General features: G+C 35.8%; 1 protein-coding gene across 21 annotated transcripts in view; it reads left to right on the top strand.

The window, feature by feature from the left end:
- Nucleotides 1–19,621, top strand: part of LOC123547421 (retinol dehydrogenase 12-like) — a 46,584-nt gene that overhangs the window by 8,034 nt on the left and 18,929 nt on the right. For 20 of the 21 annotated variants that reach the window (XR_006685649.2, XR_006685651.2, XR_006685646.2 and 17 more), the window contains exons 2-5: nucleotides 6,674–6,834; nucleotides 8,985–9,224; nucleotides 10,516–10,605; nucleotides 11,732–11,920. Coding sequence is in view for 17 of the 21 variants with exons in the window: in XM_053551671.1 (XP_053407646.1) it covers nucleotides 6,681–6,834; nucleotides 8,985–9,224; nucleotides 10,516–10,605; nucleotides 11,732–11,920 (673 nt within the window). In the remaining 4 variants the exon portion in view is untranslated. Of the gene's footprint in view, nucleotides 1–6,673; nucleotides 6,835–8,984; nucleotides 9,225–10,515; nucleotides 10,606–11,731; nucleotides 11,921–14,322; nucleotides 14,430–19,621 lie in introns of all 21 variants that reach the window. The other variant, XM_045334513.2, reaches the window with a different exon arrangement.

Genomic DNA, 19,621 nt, shown 5'->3' with positions numbered 1-19,621 from the left:
ACCGGACAGGAAAAAAGCCCTGTTGACCTTTGACCTCCTATTGTGGCCTTGACCTTTGAGCTAGGGGTCTGGGTTTTGCGCATGACACGTCGTCTCATCATGGGGAACATTTGTGCCAAGTAATATTAAAATCCCTTCATGGATGACAGAGTTATGGACCGGACACGAAATTGCGGACGGACGGAATGACGGAAAGACGGAATGACGGAATGACGGAAAAGAGCATTCCTATAATCCCCAAAACTGGTTTTCAACCAGTAGGGGACTAATAAATTATGGGGGTACTATTAACTATATTAAAGTATGTTTTAAATGTTGCTTTGTTATGTTAGTAACTAGTTATGTTGATATTTTTAGCTCACCTGAGCAATGCTCAGGTGAGTTTTTCTGATCGCTCGATGTCCGGCGTCTGTCGTCCGTCGTCTGTCGTCTGTCGTCTGTCGTCTGTCGTCTGTCAACATTTAGCTTGTGTATGCGATAGAGGCTGTATTTTTCAATTAATCTTCATGAATATTGGTCAGAATGATAACCTTGATGAAATCTAGGCCGAGTTCGAAAATGGGTCATCTCGGGTCAAAAACTAGGTCACTAGGTCAAATCAAAGAAAAACCTTGTGTATGCGATAGAGGCTGTATTTTTCAATTAATCTTCATGAATATTGGTAAGAATGATAACCTTGATGAAATCTAGGCCGAGTTCGAAAATGGGTCATCTCGGATCAAAAACTAGGTCACTAGGTCAAATCAAAGAAAAACCTTGTGTATGCGATAGAGGCTGTATTTTTCAATTGATCTTCATGAATATTGGTCAGAATGATTGCCTTGATGAAATCTAGGCCGAGTTCGAAAATGGGTCATCTCGGGTCAAAAACTAGGTCACTAGGTCAAATCAAAGAAAAACCTTGTGTATGCGATAGAGGCTGTATTTTTCAATTATTCTTCATGAATATTGGTCAGAATGATAATCTTGATGAAATCTAGGCCGAGTTCGAAAATGGGTCATCTTGGGTTAAAAACTAGGTCACTAGGTCAAATCAAAGAAAAATCTTGTGTATGCGATAGAAACTGTATTTTTCAATTGATCTTCATGAATACTGGTCAGAATGATTGCCTTGATGAAATCTAGGCCGAGTTCGAAAATGGGTCATCTTGGGTCAAAAACTAGGTCACTAGGTCAAATCAAGGAAAAACCTTGTGTATGCGATAGAGGCGGTATTTTTCAATTGATCTTCATGAATTTTGGTCAGAATGATAACCTTGTTGAAATCTAGGCCGAGTTCGAAAATGGGTCATCTCGGGTCAAAAACTAGGTCACTAGGTCAAATTAAGGAAAAACCTTGTTTATGCGATAGAGGCTGTATTTTTCAACTGATCTTCATGAAATTTAGCCAGAATAATTACCTTGATAAAATCTAGGCCGAGTTCGAAAATGGGTCATCTGGGGTCAAAAACTAGGTCACTAGGTCAAATTGAAGAAAAACATTGTGTATGCAATAGAGGATGTAGTTTTCAATTGATCTTCATGAAATTTGGTCAGAGTGATTGCCTTGATGAAATCTAGGTCGAGTTTGAATATGGGTTATCTGAGATCAAAAACTAGGTCACTAGGTCAAATTAAAGAAAAATCTTGTGTATGCGATAGAGACTGTTTTTTTCAATTGATTTTTATGAAATTTGGTCAGGATGATTGCCTTAATGAAATCTAGGTCGAATTTGAATATGGGTCATCTGAGGTCAAAAACTAGGTCACTTGGTCAAATCAAAGACAAAAATTGTGTATGTGATAGAGGCTGTATTTTTCAATTGATCTTCATGAATTTTGGTCAGAGTGATTGCCTTGATAAAATCTAGGTCGAGTTTGAACATGGGTCATCTAGGGTCAAAAACTAGGTCATATCTAAGAAAATGCTTGTTTTATCGCAAGAGACCAATTTTTTGGTCCAATCTTAATGAAAATTGGTCAGAATATTTGTTTCCATGAAATCACTAGGTCAAACATGTTTTACACTGTTATGGTGTGTTTCTTAGGTGAGCGACCTAGGGCCATCTTGGCCCTCTTGTTGTTCATTCTTGTGACAATTTTTAAAGCTAATGAAAACGTTTCATTTTAAAACTTCATTGTAGTGTAAGATTCTTGACAAGAAAGATCATACTTAGCAATTTACTTTAAATAAGATTTTTAAGGAACATTTAACAGTATGTTGTGAAACAATATTACTGTACAAGGAATGTTTTAAATAAATCTAACCACTTAAAAGCAGCATTTTTATGTTACTGAAAAATGTCCCAACCCTAACATTTTTTGAAGATTCCTTCATTTTGTGACTTTTTCTTAGAAAGGTAAAGGGGAGAATATATTTTTATTGTTGTATTGATTAATTGTTCCCCCAAGGTTATGTTAGAGACACTAAAATGTGAACAACAGTGTTTTAAGCCTTTTGTTATTAGTAAACTTTAAACATTTGATATTTTCTTGATAAATACATGTAGCAGTAATAAATTAAAATCAGGTCCAGACTGTAATGTTCTTTTATGTTTGTTGACCTATTGTTTCCCTGTATTATATGAATACTTTCAGTTCTGAAGAAATATAATTATTAATAACACTTGTCATTTCATAAATTCACATGCATATAACATGTCCCAACCCTAACAGTCAAATTAAAACTACTGGCTAATATCAGAAACTAATATCTTATGGGTGGTTAATATTAGAATAATGAAACTCGACACATACATAGATGTTGCATTGTTTTATGTGTTAAGCTGTTAGTTTTTATTTTACATGTTCATAATTACTCAAAATAAAATTTCTATTTGTCATTATTGACTTTCTTCTATTCATTTTCTGAATTATTCTGAAAAAAAAATACTGAAAAGCAAATATGGCCCATGTAAAACACAGAAATCCATTTGTTCAAATCATGTGCACCCTAGAATAAGTTTATCTGCTGTCAATCATCATTTACTTTGTGACTTTTTCAATGTAACTTTAGTAATTTTTCTTTAATTTTTGTATTAATTTGACAACATCCTTGTAGTGTTTTTCAAAAACGGTCAATTACTTTTCTAAAACCTAACATTTTTTATAAACTTTGATGGTTATGCTGTCAAATGAAACTAAAAAAAGTTAATTCAAAGACAATACTTTTTTTGACAAAATGTCACACTTTATTTGCTCTAGGCCTTATGTCCATTTAATACTACTCGTTGTCTTCGACCATTTAAAAAACTTTTAAGCCAGTTCAAAATGTTACCAGTTATACCATAAGCTTCCACCTTTTTAAGTAAACAACGATGGGGAACACTGTCAAAAGCCTTTCGAAAGTCTAAGTATATTGTGTCAGCCTGAATATCATTATCTGCAGCCTCCGTCCAATCTTCAAGTACAACTAACAGTTGTAAAATAGTATTACGATTTTTCCTAAAGCCAAACTGACAATCAGGTATCAAATTGTGTTCTGTCAGATGATTTAGTATTACTTCTCTTATAAGCTTTTCAAGAATTTTACAAACAATTGAAGTTAAAGATACGGGTCTATAATTTCCTGGTGAAGATTTATCTCCCTTTTTAAAAATGCAAGTAACATTTGCAACCTTCCAGTCTTCAGGTAACACCCCTGTAGATACAGATTTTTGAAAAATTTTACTTAAAGGTTTATACAACTGTTCTGCACATTGTCTTAAAAACATAGGGTGACAATCATCTGGGCCACAAGCCTTTGATACATTCAAATTTTTCAAATGTTTGAGCACACTTTCAGGTGAAATTACAATATCAGAAATAAAACTATCTCAATCAATTTTCTCCTCAAAATCTGGTAAATCAGCTTGTCCTTCCTCCGTAAAAACTGATGCAAAAAAGTTATTTAGCGTATTTGCTTTCCCAATATTTTCTGTTACAATGTTACCATTTTCATCTAATAAATCTGCAATCCCATCCTTGCTTTTGGTTTCAGACCTTACAAAGCTCCAAAAGGACTTAGGAGAAGTTTTAGAATTTTCAGCAACTCTTTTTTGATATTTCTTTTTAGCAAAACGTATAGCACTTGTCGCAAGATTACGGTGTTTGCAGAATTCCTGATAGTCCCGGTAACTATGGCTAAACGTGAAACGTTTCCATGCATGATACATCTTTTTTACTTTCCTAACACAACATGAGTCCATCCACTTTGGCTTCTTAAATTTTGACTTATTGTCACTAGTTTTTGGTATATAAGTTTCTATACAGTGTCTTATATGATTCAACATGAAATTCCATGCTTCTTGAACATCAAAATCATTAATAGCTTCCCATGAGACTTTTTCCAAGTAATTTCTTATATCATCATAATTTCCTTTGTAAAATTTAGGTCTGGGAACTTTTTCACAATTTTCTTCAACAGGGCTGAGGAATTCAAAAACAATACCCACATGATCAGAGGCACCTAAATTACCAATTATTTTCATTTTATCAATATTTGTCATACTGAATTCGTAATTTAATTTGGAAAATATTTGAGAATTTTTGCATAAATCAATGAGGAATTGAATCCCCTTTTGATACGTGTACATTGTAAGTTTCATCTGAATTTATCTCATATTCGCAACAAAATTAGCAGCGATGACAATTTCATCGGAAATTTCCTCCACTCTTTTGGTCTTTTGAGCGTTTGACGTGAGTGGAGATATTACCCATAAGAAAAATAATTCAATATTTCCTAGGATCACGTCAAATTTTGTTGGACTAGGAGTGATCTACATGCCCTTTTCTCGTTATTCCGAGCCCCTTAACTGGTATTTCAGTTCTTGTCAGTAGCAGATTTAAGTTTCAAAAGAGTTTGATACTCCAACATCTAAACTTAAAAAGATCCCCATGAAGAAAAATTCTAAGGATTGTTGTCAGTGAATAATCCAAGTTTTCATATGATGACCCTCACCCTCTGAAACAGCCAGATGCTTTCTCGTTGAACTGAGACTTGTGATCATTTGTACTAGCTCTCAAAAACTAAGGCTTTTTTTGAAAAAGTTCTTTTTAAAATTAAGAACAGATATATAATTGTGTTTGCAGAAAAAAAGTTTTACAATAAGTGGTTTCTGTTTCCAATAAGTTTATATATCAGCCCAGTGATTTTAGATAAGCAAATTTTGTGCCAAAATTTTCTGTTATGTATATTTCTATTTTAATGCGAGTTAAATACTATTTTCTTTTTATTCTTGTTTAACTGTCATATGATTTGCCACAACATGTATAAAATTTAGAAACAGGAAATAGCTGCAATTGCAAATTTTCCAAAGGCTCAGATCAATAAGGCTCGGAATTACGAGAAAGGGGCATACTCATCAAAGTTGCACCAAACTATTTTGGCAAAGTAATAATATTTTCTCAAAATTCAGACCAAAAAATGCAATAGAGGCCACCATTTCGTACCTTTATTTCAGAATTTGCCAGGGGAGACCCTCTGACCCCACTAAAATGATGGGAGTACCCCAGGGCCGGCAAAATCTCAGAAAATTTCCGTACCTCAAAATGAAGACAAAAAAATGCACCAGACGCAACCATTTCATACCAGTATTTCAAACTTTCCAAGGAGAGACCCCCTGACTCCCTAAAATAATGGAAGTACTCCTCCCATACTTCAAAATTTAGACCAAAAAAATGCACCAGAGGCCACCATTTCATACCTGTATTTGAAAATTTTCCAGGGAGAGACCCCCTCTAAAATGATGGGGAGTACCCCTCCCATACCTCAAAATTTAGACAAAAATGCACCAGAGGTCACCATTTCATACCTATACTTCAATATTTTCCAGGTGGAGACCCCCATAAAATGACGGGAGTACCCCCTCCTGTACCTTAAAATTAAGACAAAAATAATGCACCAGAGGCAACTTTTTCATACCTATATTAGGGTGAGACCCCATGACCACCCTAAAATCATGGGAGTACCCCTCCCGTAGCTCAAAATGTGGACAAAAAAATGCACCAGAGGCAACCATTTCACTCCCTGAACCCCCTCCCTCTATCATGTTCATGACAAAAGACGAACACAAAAAACTGAGATCTATGCAGTCTCAATTTCAATACATTTTTGGAATTTCTGCCACAAATCATTACTTACTTAGTCATAAGTAACGGTAATTCTCACAAGTGACACATTCTTCAATGATTTATTGCAAAACATTTGCTTAATTTATTGAAAATATGACTGCAAAAATCTTGGTTTTGTGTAATTGTCTTTCATCTTGTAAACAATTCAGATGCGATAATGGCCATTTTGCATTTGATTTTGACATTCTTTGCACTATTTTTATTGGTTTTATAGCTGATCGAGATATATATAATAATAGGATGTTGAAGAACAGCATGATAAGCCGGATGGCAACTGTAAAATATTAGTTCATAAAATTATAAGCCATCCCTATAAGCCAAAGGAGTAAGGCTATGCATTTCAGTGAACAGTGGCTTACAAGATATAATTACTTATTGAAAGTCTATCCATCTCTGAGAGAGAATGTAATTGTAAATTTTCATACTTGACTTTCTCTGAAATATTTAAACCTAGCCATCTTGAAAATTTCATAATCAAGAACATATTGTAGCATTAAATTAGGGTCTATTTTTATATGGTAATCATTTTAATAAGGCCTTGTTCTTTGATATAAATTGATGCAGTTCTTTAATTCCATTACAGGGCAAGCATGGAGATGTTTTGGCAGATTGTTGTTGCAGTATTCATAGTGTTACTGTCTGCGTTGGCGATCCTGAAAGTATACCTGGACAGCATCAAAGGAAAATGTACCAGTTCTACTGATCTGTCTGGAAAGGTTGCTATAGTAACAGGGGCCAACACAGGTGAGACAAACTCTGCAACATTTAGATTTAGATATGTGTTCACTTGCCTAATAACTGTTCCCTAAATTTCGAAATAGGGTTTGTTGCAAATGGACAGAAGGCCAGAAGTCTTGGAATTATTGCCTGTTCAAAAACTCCTTTCTTCACATACATTGTACTTAAAATTTAACTTTACAACTCTGGAGAAAGTTTGCCTCGTTGATGAGAGAATATTGATATACAAAGATTGAAGGACAAACATACTTTTAGAGGGTCAAGCGGTCAAGAACCAGTGAAATCTACCACTCCCACGAGTTGTGGATATAGAAATGCCACCCATCCAAGGTTGAGATTTTGTCCAATATTAAAGAAGTTCTACTAGGTTTTTGGACTTATTTCAAACTGAATATGGGATTTCCTCATTATTGTAACTCATTTTGTGTGGTAGTTTATTGACATTTTATTTATTACTCTGATAAAGTTCTGCATTATTCTGCTAGAAACTTACCAAACAGACATATATAACAGGAACATATGAATTCTGTAAGGATCTTGCATGCATGCCTATGTCAGACAGGGTTTTACCGGAAGGACAGCATGGACGTGGAATGAAAAACCGAGCATTAGCGAGTTTTTAATCCATGCTGTCCTGAGGGTTGGGAAAACAGCTGTCATTATATATCACATAATAAATAAAACATTCACATTCTAAATAGACTGGATGGGTATTTCCTGGGATTATGTATGTAGTTTATTACATCATACTAGTGCTAGTTCTATATGGCGTAACTTATGTGCATAAAATACTGTTGAAAAATGGCGTAAAACCAAAAACAAACAAACAAACACTTAAGCGTGTTATTTTTGACAAGGTTTTTCTCTAGTGAACATGATCAGACATATGTAAACTCTGCTCGACAGGTATATAGGCAAGAAATTAGTGGGTACATCACGTACATAAAAGCTAGGTTGATTCTTTAAAAACACCATATATAATGTTAGGCCGTCCAACTGATCTAAACACGATTAGTAACATTAGACTTGTACATGTATATTTTTGATCGCATAGAACCAGAAGTTACATTAACGATTTTGACGCACGTATTTTATGTCAGACCTAAAACACGGTATTAATCGATAGCCCTACCTGTTCTTGATCAATCTATATCGGTGATCCGCTTGGAATACTGTTATTTAGAAAGATATGCGAGAAATACATCGCTATATCGGTCTTTCGCTCCGCGACATTTGTTTATTTCCGGTTGCTCCGGTGTCACGGTACGTTTTATGTAACGTCGTTTTCGATTGGATAGTAGCTAACTCCACGTACGTCACGTACCGTTGTCGTATGCGGAGCTGTGCTAAAACTATAAAAGGCCCGTTTTTCGGCGCCTCAATTGTCAATCTTTCCTCCACCCTGAAGACAGTAACCCCTATGTTGAATGCATAAAAATCGGCTCCACAAATATTAATTTATCCTGACATAAGCATACTGTATAAGAGTCATAGAACAGTAACTTCTGGAGATATGTGGAATTTATGAATACTCTGTAAACTACTGAATATTTTATACTTGGAACTGCTAGAACTTTATATCTGAATAAAAGATGTGTGACTGAACACTGATTTTGCCTCTTTGCTAGAGATATAGGTACAATGTCATCACTCTTTGTCCGAACCCAACTCAACAACTGTTCCCGGTACTAGGCAGGAGTGCCGGCCGAACAATATGATAGAACTAGTAGAGGCACAAATAATGTAATCAAACTATAAAGGTAAGTTTAGTGAAAAGGAGAGAATTAGCCCAGTACCGGTGTTGGACTACAAATGTGTGATAAGATTGTTTTATTAACGCCACTGTTTGAAATTTTTCAAACAGTAGAGGTTTTGTTGTCACCGTTGGATCCACATCCATGTCATAAAGAGTTTGCATGTAAGCATGTTTATCAAAATACTCTAGACCTAATAATTTCAAATTTCACACATTTTGGCTATCATGAGATGACCTCACATGACAAATACATACCTCTAGCATACATTTTATCAAAATGTAAATGTCCCATCTTAACATAGAAATTCAGGTTAGTTTTGCATGTGAGCAGTTTTCTCAGAACATTTACATGTATATATGCAGCAGTTTTGGTAGTTAACAAGTTATCTTGGCTCTTTAGGAATTGGTTACTTCACTGCATTAGACTTTGCCAGGAGAAATGCTAGAGTCATTTTAGCATGCCGTGACCTTGTGAAAGGTCAGGAAGCAGTAGAGAAGATCCGAGGACAAACAGGAAATACAGACAATGTTGTTATAAAACTTGATCTTAGTTTGATGAAGTCAGTGAGAGAGTTTGCGGAACAGATAAACAAGCAAGAAGCCAGACTAGATATACTTGTGAACAATGCAGGCATGGCAGGTACCAGTATATGTCAGAATATACATGTTTGTTCCATTTTCGAAACAAGCTTTCAAAACATTAAAGGGTAAGGAAAGTCTGACAATAAATTTATTCTATATGAAAGTCTGACAATAAGTTTATTCTATATGAAAGCCATTACTCCGATTTTGAAAATTCTTCCACTTCTTTAAATGATTTAAGAAATCCCAGCTGATGAAATTAATGTTTGAACAATGTTGCCTTTCACTTTAATTATCATCTCAATGCAGAAAGTGCTTAACAGTTTTGAAAAAAAGAAGCAATTACCCACATTTTGCTCTTAGGTTATTATGTGTCAGTCATACAACTACAGTAAAGTAGTAACAAGGAAAATACCAAAATGATTGACTTTATTGGGTTTTAAGTAATACAAAGAAAGAAATTACAAGGAAAACAGCTAGGGAAAACATAAATAGCTGAAGCAAGCTCTGGTTCCTCTAGCTAGTGAGGTTTGAGTGAGTAGTATTTCATCGAGACAAAATATGTTAAGTTTATACTAATCTATTTGAACTTTATTGTGATGAAAGCTTGAAACTTCTTTGAATCACTATAGAGTTTGCTGCCTGGAAAAGCCAGTACTGGTTTCATCAGGGCTCGACACTAACACTGGTCCGCTGGTCCGAGGCCAGTGAAAAGCAACAAGGACCAGTGAAATATTTGGAGGACCAGTAACTGTTTCATTTAAAAATTTAGTGGAAACTGCTCTTCGGACAAGTGGCCCAAAATAGTTAGTGTCTAGCCCTGTTCATATGGAAGGTGTGGTCGTGACCCCAGTTGGGCTTGAACCCATGACTACCATGTTGGGCAGCCAACACTAAAACACAGATCTAGACCATAAATGTTTACTCACCTCAACTACATCCATTTGGTATACCTAAACCATCATTAGAGATTTAACATTCTGCTTGTTGTATGTGATATACTGTGGGACTGACAGACTAAAAAAGATACAGTGATATTGTATATTTCTCTCATTGACTTTAAAGGGTTTGGCCAAAGTGACTATTATATAGGGAAATTATATTCATGAAATTCTCACTTTAAAAACGAAATAAATGAGAATTTTATTTTTTTCGGGAAAAAAAACTATAGGGCAAATTAGGTAAATGTGTCAGTTTTTATATATACTCATTGTTGGTCATTCTAGTTTTTCTAAATTTTGCAAAGGGAGATTATAATGAGGTCATTTTTAGAACAGAAAACTTGAAGCAGCAGTAGGGTGTCATAAGTTCATAATTACACAACATTGTTTCTTTTTATTTTCATACAGGTTTGCCTTTAACAAAAACAGACGAAGGATTTGAAGTGATGTATGCAACAAACCATTTTGGACATTTCCTTCTAACAAACCTTCTTCTTGGTAATGTACTTGACCTTTACCCTGCTAAATGTTGTCTAAAATGGACTGGTCTATCATTCAGTTTGGGCATTACCATTTATTATTCGAAGGGGTGTTCACTGAAAATTTACTAATATACTAAATGAATAGCTAACAGTGCAGACCATGATGAGTCTGCACGGATGTTGGATCTCGGTCTGCAGTGGTTGAAAAGGCAGAATCACTTGCTGCCAGCAGGCTAAAAGGTTAACATTTCCTGAATCTAAAAGACATGACAATTTGTCTAGTAAAAACAAACATTTTGTGATACGATTGGTCATGTCAGAAGCTGTGAAATGTAACTTACACATCAGGATAATTACCCTGTGAGTACATAATTGTTTAGTGCTATGTAAGCGGTTAATTTTGCGGCTTTGAAATTTTGTATGTTGTAGTATGATTTTGCAGAATTAAAGTCGGGCATATGTTTGTGCCAAATTCCATATTACTGTAAATTACAATAAAAAAAGCATGATTTTAAAGAAATATCAGGGTGGAAGAGGTTTGTAAATGGTCCTTATTATTGAAGAAAAAAACTGATATTAGATATTCATGATTAATAATTGAACAGAACTTCATCATCTGCAAATACTGTAAGAAAAAAAAACATAATTTGGTAAAGTGCATAGTTAAAGAAATATATAAATAAACATGAGGGATTTAATAGTTATACATTGTAACTACATTTCCAGGGTTTGTAGGTTGCTAGATGCGTATCAAGAAATATGCAGTTCTGCAGCAGAAATATTGCTAGACTTTACAAGCACAGTACCAGTATAACTTTGTTAAAGAACAAAATCATAATAATTGAGCCGTGCCATGAGAAAACCAACATAGTGGGTTTGCGACCAGCATGGATTCAGACCAGCCTGCGCATCCACGCAGTCTGGTCAGGATCCATGGTGTTCACTTTCAAAGCCTAATGGAATTAGAGAAACTAATAGCGAACAGCATGGATCCTGACCAGATTGCGCGGATGGTTGGTTTTCTCATGGCACGGCTCAATTATTAAAATACAGTTTAAATAGAGTTCAAAAATGGGTACATAATTATTTTTGGTATATTCTAAAGAAAATAATTCTTACTTTTTGACTATTTACATTAATAGGTCTATTGAAGAAGTCGCAGCCAAGTAGAATAGTTAACGTATCATCGATGGCCCACAGATGGTCGAAGGGGATTGACTTTGATAATCTAAAGGCGGAGAAAAGCTATTCCATAACAGATACTTACTTCAGCTCCAAACTTGCCAATATTCTTTTTACACGTGAGCTAGCCAGAAAATTAGAAGGAACAGGTATGTAATAATGGATAATTCTCAAACTGGTTGAGGTCTTTCCATTTCTAATATCACAAGGTTTAGTTTTGAAATATTTACTTTTTTTACTAACCAGATATTAAAAGTGTAGTGTCTAGGTTATACTCTATTGTGAATTGATTCTCAAAAATAGCCCTTTAAGATAAAGTTTTTGATTACAGTCAAACCTTTCAGTGAAGACCACCCTTGGGAAATGAAAAATGTGGTCTTTTTTGACAGAATCTGATGGTCTCTGAAAACAGCCAAATTTATTTGTATAATAATTATTATTTGTACTTAGATATAAAGAGAAAGTAGTGACCTTTATATGCAGGTTAAGTAATAGTGGTATTTATTTGGAGGTGGTCTTTAGTGCAGGTTTGACTGTATATCAAGCTTCTGTGCTGGCTCAAATTGTTTTCAAGTCACTTTCAGTGAAAAAGTAACAATCAGAATTTTATATAAGAAAACAGCCTAATTCTATGTGCCACATGAAGAATGTTTTAGCCCCTTCTCATGAAAATGTAGCAAATGGCTCAAATGGTAAATGGCAGACTGACCCATCGTTAGATTGCATTATAAATTGTACATGCAAGTGGAAATAGTTGAAAAAAACTTTGTATAAGAGCAAGTGTGCATTTTGGTTTAGCTGGTGCTAGGGGACGTGAGAGGTGTTGCACATTTCATTACCTGACATGAACAAACTCAATCAAACTGAGTCTGCTATTACTCTTCTTGGTTGCATTCTATGCTTCCAAAGGATCTTTTTACAGATTTAATTATAACAAGAACAAAAGATTGTTAGGATATAATTAAAAAGCACAATCTGTTCTTTGGACGTTATAACTTGGACTAAATAATGTACATTAATTTTAAGTTTAAGATTATAACAACCGGGAACAGAATAAAAAAACACTCACAGCAGTTAAGATACAACATTTATTTATTGCTTGTGTAAAACAATTCTGATATGATTAAATTGTTATTGACTTGTAGTCTATATGTAAACTGTCAATCCAGGGGGTAATTATTGCATTTATTCCCCATGTTGCATGAAAGCTCTGTGTAAAAAGATTTATAAAATGACATCATGTGGAGAAGTTGTGTGTTATTGAGAAAAAAAGTAATCATAAAAAATACTGGAATGGGGTAAATTTGTGTTAAAACAGCCCTCCTGCTTAGCTTAGTAGGGAGAGCTGCTGATAGCAGATCTGCAGAGAGCAGGATTGTGAGTTCTATCCCCAGGCAAGGTGTATCTTCTCCATGACGATTCAGTCGTCCTTAACCTCTGATTCATGTGGGGAAGTTGGCAGTTATTTGCGGAAAACAGGTTTGTACTGGTACAGAAATCAAGAACACTGGTTAGGTTAACTGCCTGCTGTTACATAACTAAAATACTGTTGAAAAATGTTGTTAAGCCCGAAACAAACAAACTTATTTGTTTTACATTTAATTTAAGAAATTTTTCACAGCTTACTATAGCTCAGCTTGATGATTGCTTTGTTGACTTTTGACCAGTACATCAAAGTAATGGCTTGGGGAGGCGACTGGTCTTCGCCCTCTGGGATTCAAACCTGATTCTTACTGTTAGTTGTCAGTCACTCTACCCTAAGTCAGTGTTACCACTGTGTGATAATTCTTATTTATAAAACCTCAAGTAAACACTCTGTATAAAATTTCCAACACTATCAAGATGTAATAATTCTTTAAAATATCACCTGGCCAGGTAATATTTGTTTCCAGAACCCCTCACAGACAAGTTTTCCAATGAATTGATCCTGTGACTGAGAAGATACTTTTTAGCTCACCTGTCACGTAGTGACAAGGGGAGATGTTTTGATCACCCTTTGTCCGTCATCCATCCATCCGTCATCTGTACACATTTTCTTGTGAACAAGAAAGAGACCACATTTTGCAACCGATTTTAATCAAACTTGCACACAACTTGTATTGGCATAATATCTCGGTTCCTTTCCAAAACTGGCCAGATCCCATCATGGGTTCCAGAGTTCCCCACTCAAATCTAAGGAAAAACTTCATGAAATTTGGTTTGGTCACCCACTCAATTCAAAGGGAGAGCTTGTTAACACTCTAGAGGCCATATTTATGACCCTATCTTCATAAAACTTAGTAAGAATGTTTATTTTGATGACTCCTAGGCCAAGTTTGAAACTGGATCATGTGGGGTCAAAAACTAGGTCACCACTCAGATCAAAGGAAAAGCTTCATGAAATTTAGTCAGAATGTTTATCTTGATGATTCCAAGGCAAAGTTTAACAGGTGAGCGATATAGGGTCATCAGTATCCTCTTGTATTTATACAGTAGCAATTAACAGGAAGAATGCTGCATAGTTTAGTATATGTAATACTCATTAATTTGCTTAAATCCCTAAATTCTTCAGGAATATGCAGTTATGTAGTTCATCCTGGAATTGTGAAAACAGAAGTATTTAGGAATTTTTCAGCATGGAAGAAATGTATTAAGGAATGCCTTAAGCTATTCTTGAAGGTGACATTATTTGTGGACAAATTATTTGGAGTTTTGGGAGAAAGACTATCCATCAACCATGATTATTCTATTTATAGCGCATTTTGAATAAGCAAGTGGAAATAGTCATGCTTTTGTCACATTTTCATATCCTGTGTTAAACTATGGGAAAACACCTCTCACTCAAGCATGAATGCTTGGTCAAGGAATCCATGTGGATTCATGTTAGATATAATTCCATATTTGATCAATTTATTTCCATATGAATGTGGAAAATACTGACATACTCTATTCTCTGTTTATTACATCCCTTTTGATAGCACAGGCTATGAATAGAATAATAAATCCTGCCCTCTGGCAATCACTCTGTCAATTTGTATCCCTGTTGCTTCCCTGCTTATATGTGTATCTCAAGTTATTGCATTTGGCTTTATTAACCTAGTTTTGTTAGCTCACCTGTCACAAAGTGACAAGGTGAGCTTTTGTGATCGCGCAGCGTCCGTCGTCCGTGCGTGCGTCCGTGTGTAAACTTTTGCTTGTGACCACATGGGGTCTTTATGAAAATTGGTCAGAATGTTCACCTTGATGATATCTAGGTCAGGTTCGAAACTGGGTCACGTGCAGTCAAAAACTAGGTCAGTAGATCTAAAAATAGAAAAACCTTCTGACCTCTCTAGAGGCCATACATTTCACAAGATCTTCATGAAAATTGGTCAGAATGTTCACCTTGATGATATCTAGGTCAAGTTCGAACCTGGGTCACGTGCCATCAAAACCTAGGTCAGTAGGTCAAATAATAGAAAAACCTTGTGACCACTCTAGAGGTCACATTTTTCATGGGGTCTTTATGAAAATTGGTCAGAATGTTCACCTTGATGATATCTAGGTCAGTTTCGAAACTGGGTCACGTGCAGTCAAAAACTAGGTCAGTAGGTCTAAAAATAGAAAAACCTTGTGACCTCTCTAGAGGCCATATATTTCACAAGATCTTCATGAAAATTGGTCAGAATGTTCACCTTGATGATATCTTGGTCAAGTTGGACACTGGGTTACGTGCCTTCAAAAACTAGGTCAGTAGGTCAAATAATAGAAAAACCTTGTGACCACTTTAGAGGTCACATTTTTCATGGGGTCTTCATGAAAATTTGTCAGAATGTTCACATTGATGATATCTAGGTCAAGTTCGAAATTGGGTCACGTGCCATCAAAAACTAGGCCAGTAGGTCAAATAATAGAAAAACCTTGTGACCTCTCTAAAGGCCATATTTTTCATGGGATCTGTATGAAAGTTGGTCTGAATGTTCATCTTGATGATATCTAGGTCAAGTTTAAAACTGGGTCACATGTGGTCAAAAACTAGGTCAGTAGGTCTAAAAATAGAAAAACCTTGTGACCTCTTTAGAGGCCATACTTTTGAATGGATCTTCATAAAAATTGGTCAGAATGTTCATCATGATGATATCTAGGTCAGGTTTGAAACTGGGTCACGTGCCTTCAAAAAGGAGGTCAGTAGGTCAAATAATGAAAAAACCTTGTGACCTCTCTAGAGGCCATATTTTTCATGGGATGTGTATGAAAGTTGGTCTGACTGTTAATCTTTATGATATATAGGTCAAATTTGAAACTGGGTCAACTGCGTCAAAAACTAGGTCAGTAGGTCTAAAATTAGAAAAATCTTTTGACCTCTCTGGAGTCCATATTTTTCAACAGATCTTCATGAAAATTGGTCTGAATGTTCACCTTGATGGTACCTAGGTCAGTTTCGAAGCTGGGTCACATGGGGTCAAAAACTAGGCCAGTAGGTGTAAAAATAGAAAAACCTTGTGACCTCTCTAGAGGCCAAATTTTTCATGAGATCTTCATGAAAATTAGTGAGAATGTTCACCTTGATGATATCTAGGTCAAGTTCAAAACAGGGTCATGTACCTTTGAAAACTAAGTCAATAAGTCAAATAATAGAAAAACCTTGTGACCTCTCTAGAGGCCATATTTTTCAATGGATCTTCGTGAAAATTGGTCAGAATTTTTATCTTGATGATATCTAGATCAAATTCAAAACTGGGTCACATGAGCTCAAAAACTAGGTCACTACGTCAAATAGTAGAAAAAACGACGTCATACTCAAAACTGGGTCATGTGGGAACAGGTGAGAGATTCAGGACCATCATGGTCCTCTTGTTTAAGGAAAGTCATACACTGTGATTTTAAAAAGATACTTTCTTGTTGTGACTTAATTGGTGTATTAATTACCTTAGACCTCAACTACAAAGTGAGGTTAGGACACACAAGGTAAAACGGGAGCTTTTTTGAACATTTCTTTGCTACTGGTGAAATGGGACACTGAATTGTGTTGTACCGACCCATATCAAGGAGCTCTTTCATTTTTAGCTCATCTGATTTTTTGAAAAAAAATGATGAGTTATTGTCATCACTTGAGCGGTTGTCGGCGTCGGCGTCGGCGTCTGCGTCGGCGTTGCCTGGTTAAGTTTTATGTTTAGGTCAGCTTTTTAGCTCACCTGAGCACAAAGTGCTCAGGGTGAGGTATTGTGATCGCTCACCGTCCGGCGTCCGTCCGTCCGTCCGTCCGTCCGTCGTCCGTCCACACTTTCCTTTAAACAACATCTCCTCCTAAACCAACAGGCCAATTTTGATGAAACTTCACAGGGATGTTCCTTGGATGGTCTTCTTTAAAAATTGTTCAAAGAATTGAATTCCATACAGAATTCTGGTTGCCATGGCAACCAAAAGGAAAAACTTTAAAAATCTTCTTCTCAAAAACCAGAAGCCCTAGAGCTTAGATATTTGGTGTGAAGCATTGCGTAGTGGACCTCTACCAGTTTTATTCAAATCATGACCCTGGGGTCAAAATTGACCCCGCCCCAGGGTCACTTGATTTTACATAGGAAAATCTTAAAAAATCTTCTTCTCATAAACAAGAAGTCCTAGAGCTTAGATATTTGACATGTAGCATTGCATAGTGGACCTCTACTAAAGTTGTTCAAATCATGACCCCGGGGTCAAAATTGACCCCACCCCAGGGTCACTTGATTTTACATATGAAAATCTTCAAAAAATTTCTAAAAATAAACTAGAAGGCCTAGAGCTTAGATATTTGACATGTAGCATTGCCTATTGGACCTCTACAAAATTTGTTTAAATCATGTCCCCCAGGGTCAAATTTGACCCCGCCCCAGGGGTCACTTGATTTTACATAGGAAAATCTTAAAAAATCTTCTTCTCAAAAAGCAAAAGCCCTAGAGCTTAGATATATGGTGTGAAGTATTGCCTAATGGACTTCTACCAAGTTTGTTCAAATCATGACCCCGGGGTCAAAATTGACCCCGCCCCAGGGTTTACTTGATTCTACATAGGAAAATCTTAAAAAATCTTCGTCTCAAAAAGCATAAGCCCTGGAGCTTTGATATTTGACAAGTGGCATTGCCTAGTGGACATCTACTACAGTTATTTCAAATCATGACCCAGGGGTCAAAATTGACCCCGCCCCAGGATCACTTGATTTTACATAGGAAAATCTTCAAAAAAAAAAAATCTAAAAATAAACCAGAAGGCCTAGAGCTTAGATATTTGACGTGTAGCATTGCCTAGTGGACCTCTACTAAATTTGTTCAAATCATGACCCCGGGGTCAAAATTGACCCCGCCCTAGGGTCACTTGATTTTACATATGAAAATTTCTAAAAATAAACCAGAAGGCCTAGAGCTTAGATATTTGACATGACATTGTAGCATGGCCTAGTAGACTTCTACAAAAAAATTTCAAATCATGACCCCTGGGGTTAAATTGGCTCCACCCTATGGGGTTACTTGATTGTACATAGAAAAATCTTTAAAATTTTCTAAAAAAACAACAGAAGGCCTAGAGCTTAGATATTTGACATGTAGCATTGCCTAGTGGACCTCTACAAAAATTGTTCAAATCTTGACTCCCCCTCCCCCAACGCAGGGTCAAATTTACCCAGCCCCAGGGTTACTTGATTGTACATAGGGAAATCTTCATAAATTTGCTAAAAATAAACCAGAAGGCCTAGATCTTGTTCAAGTAAGCAACTCTACTCAGGTGAGCGATATAGGGCCATCATGGCCCTCTTGTCTCCTAAACTATCAAAGCTATTGCTTTGAAACTTGGAATACTTGTTCACCATCATAAGCTGACCCTGTACAGCAAGAAACATAACTCCATCTTGCTTTTTGCAAGATTTATGGCCCCTTTTGTACTTAGAAAATATCAGATTTCTTGGTTAAGTTTTATGTTTAGGTCAACTTTTCTCCTAAACTATCAAAGCTATTGCTTTGAAACTTAAAATACTTGTTCACCATCATAAGCAGACCCTGTACATCAAGAAACATAACTCCATCTTGCTTTTTGCAAGATTTATTGCCCCTTTTGGACTTAGAAAATCAGTTTTCTTGGTTAAGTTTTATGTTTAGGTCAGCTTTTATCCTAAACTATCAAAGCTATTGCTTTAAAACTTGCAACACTTGTTCACCATCATAAGTTGACCCTGTACAGCAAGAAACATAACTCCATCCTGCTTTTTGCAAGATTTATGGCCCCTTTTGGACTTAGAAAATATCAGATTTCTTGGTTAAGTTTTATGTTTAGGTCAACTTTTTCTCTTAAACTATCAAAGCTATTGCTTTGAAACTTGCAACACTTGTTGACCATCATAAGCTGACCCTGTACAGCAAGCAACATAACTCCATCCTGCTTTTTGCAATAATTATTGCCCCTTTTGGACTTAGAAAATCATTTTCTTGGTTGAGTATTATGTTTAAGTCAACTTTTCTCATAAACTATCAAAGCTATTGCTTTAAAACTTGCAACAGTTTTTCACCATCATAAGTGGACACTGAACATCAAGAAACATAACTCTATCCTGCTTTTTGCAAGAATGATGGCCCTTTTTAGACTTAGAAAATCATGGGTAGGACAATATTTCTATTACACAAAAAAAATCAGATGAGCGTCAGCACCCGCAAGGCGGTGCTCTTGTTGAAACATGAATGAGCGTTATTATTTCTTATGACGTGTGAACCAAGAGTCATCAGTTAGTCATCAGCTAGTCATCAATGACACTGTCCCGGCCGCTTTTAAAACTTTTATACCACTGATAATAGATTGTTTTCTTCAGGCCATTGCTCCTTAAACCTTATGCAGCATAGTTATTGTTCCTTTCTTGAGTTTTTATTCAG

Source organism: Mercenaria mercenaria, chromosome 9 (assembly GCF_021730395.1).
Source record: "Mercenaria mercenaria strain notata chromosome 9, MADL_Memer_1, whole genome shotgun sequence".
NCBI lineage: Eukaryota > Metazoa > Mollusca > Bivalvia > Venerida > Veneridae > Mercenaria > Mercenaria mercenaria.
This window is presented reverse-complemented; position numbering and strand designations above follow the sequence as displayed.